Source organism: Propithecus coquereli, unplaced genomic scaffold (assembly GCF_000956105.1).
Source record: "Propithecus coquereli isolate 6110/MARCELLA unplaced genomic scaffold, Pcoq_1.0 Scaffold380, whole genome shotgun sequence".
NCBI classification, from domain to species: domain Eukaryota; kingdom Metazoa; phylum Chordata; class Mammalia; order Primates; family Indriidae; genus Propithecus; species Propithecus coquereli.
In genome coordinates this window covers 237721-238738 of record NW_012149508.1, presented here as the reverse complement: position 1 = coordinate 238738, position 1018 = coordinate 237721, and the positions used below count along the sequence as shown (strand labels likewise).

Below are 1018 nucleotides of genomic sequence, written 5' to 3'. Positions count from 1 at the left end.
AGGTACTTAGTTCTATGTGCTTCAGTTTTCTCATTGGTAAAATGAAGATATTTATATATCTTCATTTTGAACCCATTTTTAATAAATAAATGAGCTAACATATGCCGAATGCTTTAAACTGCGCTGAACACAAGGTAGGTAATAAAATGGCTGCTATTTAAAGATAAAAATTCTGCATACAATTTTATTATACTAAGCAAAATTTACCTTCGGTTTGTCCATTTTTTTGGCATTTTCCAAGTAACTTTTTAAGAAGACTTTGATTTCGAACATTAAAAACAACAACAATAATAACCAAAAAAACCTCCCCCTCACCTTTTTTAGTGCTGGTCAAAGTGTTATCATTGCAAAAGTACAGCGAGGATTTCCTGTATTGTGGTTCCTGGAACACTTCAGAAGCTTGTGATTTTACTGCTTTACTGCTTCATGCCATCCAAACATGTCTCAACAATAGATGACTCAAGAGCATCATTTAAATACACAATTTTTCTTTCTCTTTTTATGTTAAATTTCTTCATACTCAACGTTAGGATTCCTTAACATCCAGCTCAGCTTCAATGACCCAGCACCGTTCTTCCTGAACAAGCACACCGCGTCTTCTCTGCGTTGATCCTGGAACATCATTTCTCATGGCAGGTATGTGTGATCCCAGTCACAAAATTAAAAAAATAAAAAGTAACCAGAAAAGTTATTTGGTGGATTGGCCAATTTATGGTCAGTGCTTTAAGAGAAAAGAACATGGTTAACGGTGGATATGTTTAGGCTTTTCACGTATCAGCGCTTTGCACATTCTTTTTATTGTCCTGATTCTTGAATCTGTAACTTAGAGAGATGATTTTGTGAAATTTTTCCAACAAGTTTAAAAAGTGGCTTCTGACAGTGATACCTCCAAATTCTGAATGAGAATCAAACTTATCTAGTTAAATCGTGAACATCGAAATTCTGGCAAAGAAATACAGAATGCCAAACACTAATGACACAATGCTTAAAAGTTTTAAAAAATTTATTCTTTGTGTTA

General features: G+C 33.8%; 1 protein-coding gene across 1 annotated transcript in view; it reads left to right on the top strand.

Annotated features, from left to right (window-relative positions):
- Positions 1–440: 440 nt before the first annotated feature.
- LOC105816655 (natural killer cells antigen CD94-like) overlaps positions 441–1018 on the top strand; it is a 41163-nt gene continuing 40585 nt past the window's right edge. Inside the window, exon 1 of the mRNA XM_012652142.1 lies at positions 441–636. Coding sequence (XP_012507596.1) covers positions 630–636 — 7 coding nt within the window. The 5' untranslated portion in view covers positions 441–629. The remainder of the gene's footprint in view (positions 637–1018) is intronic.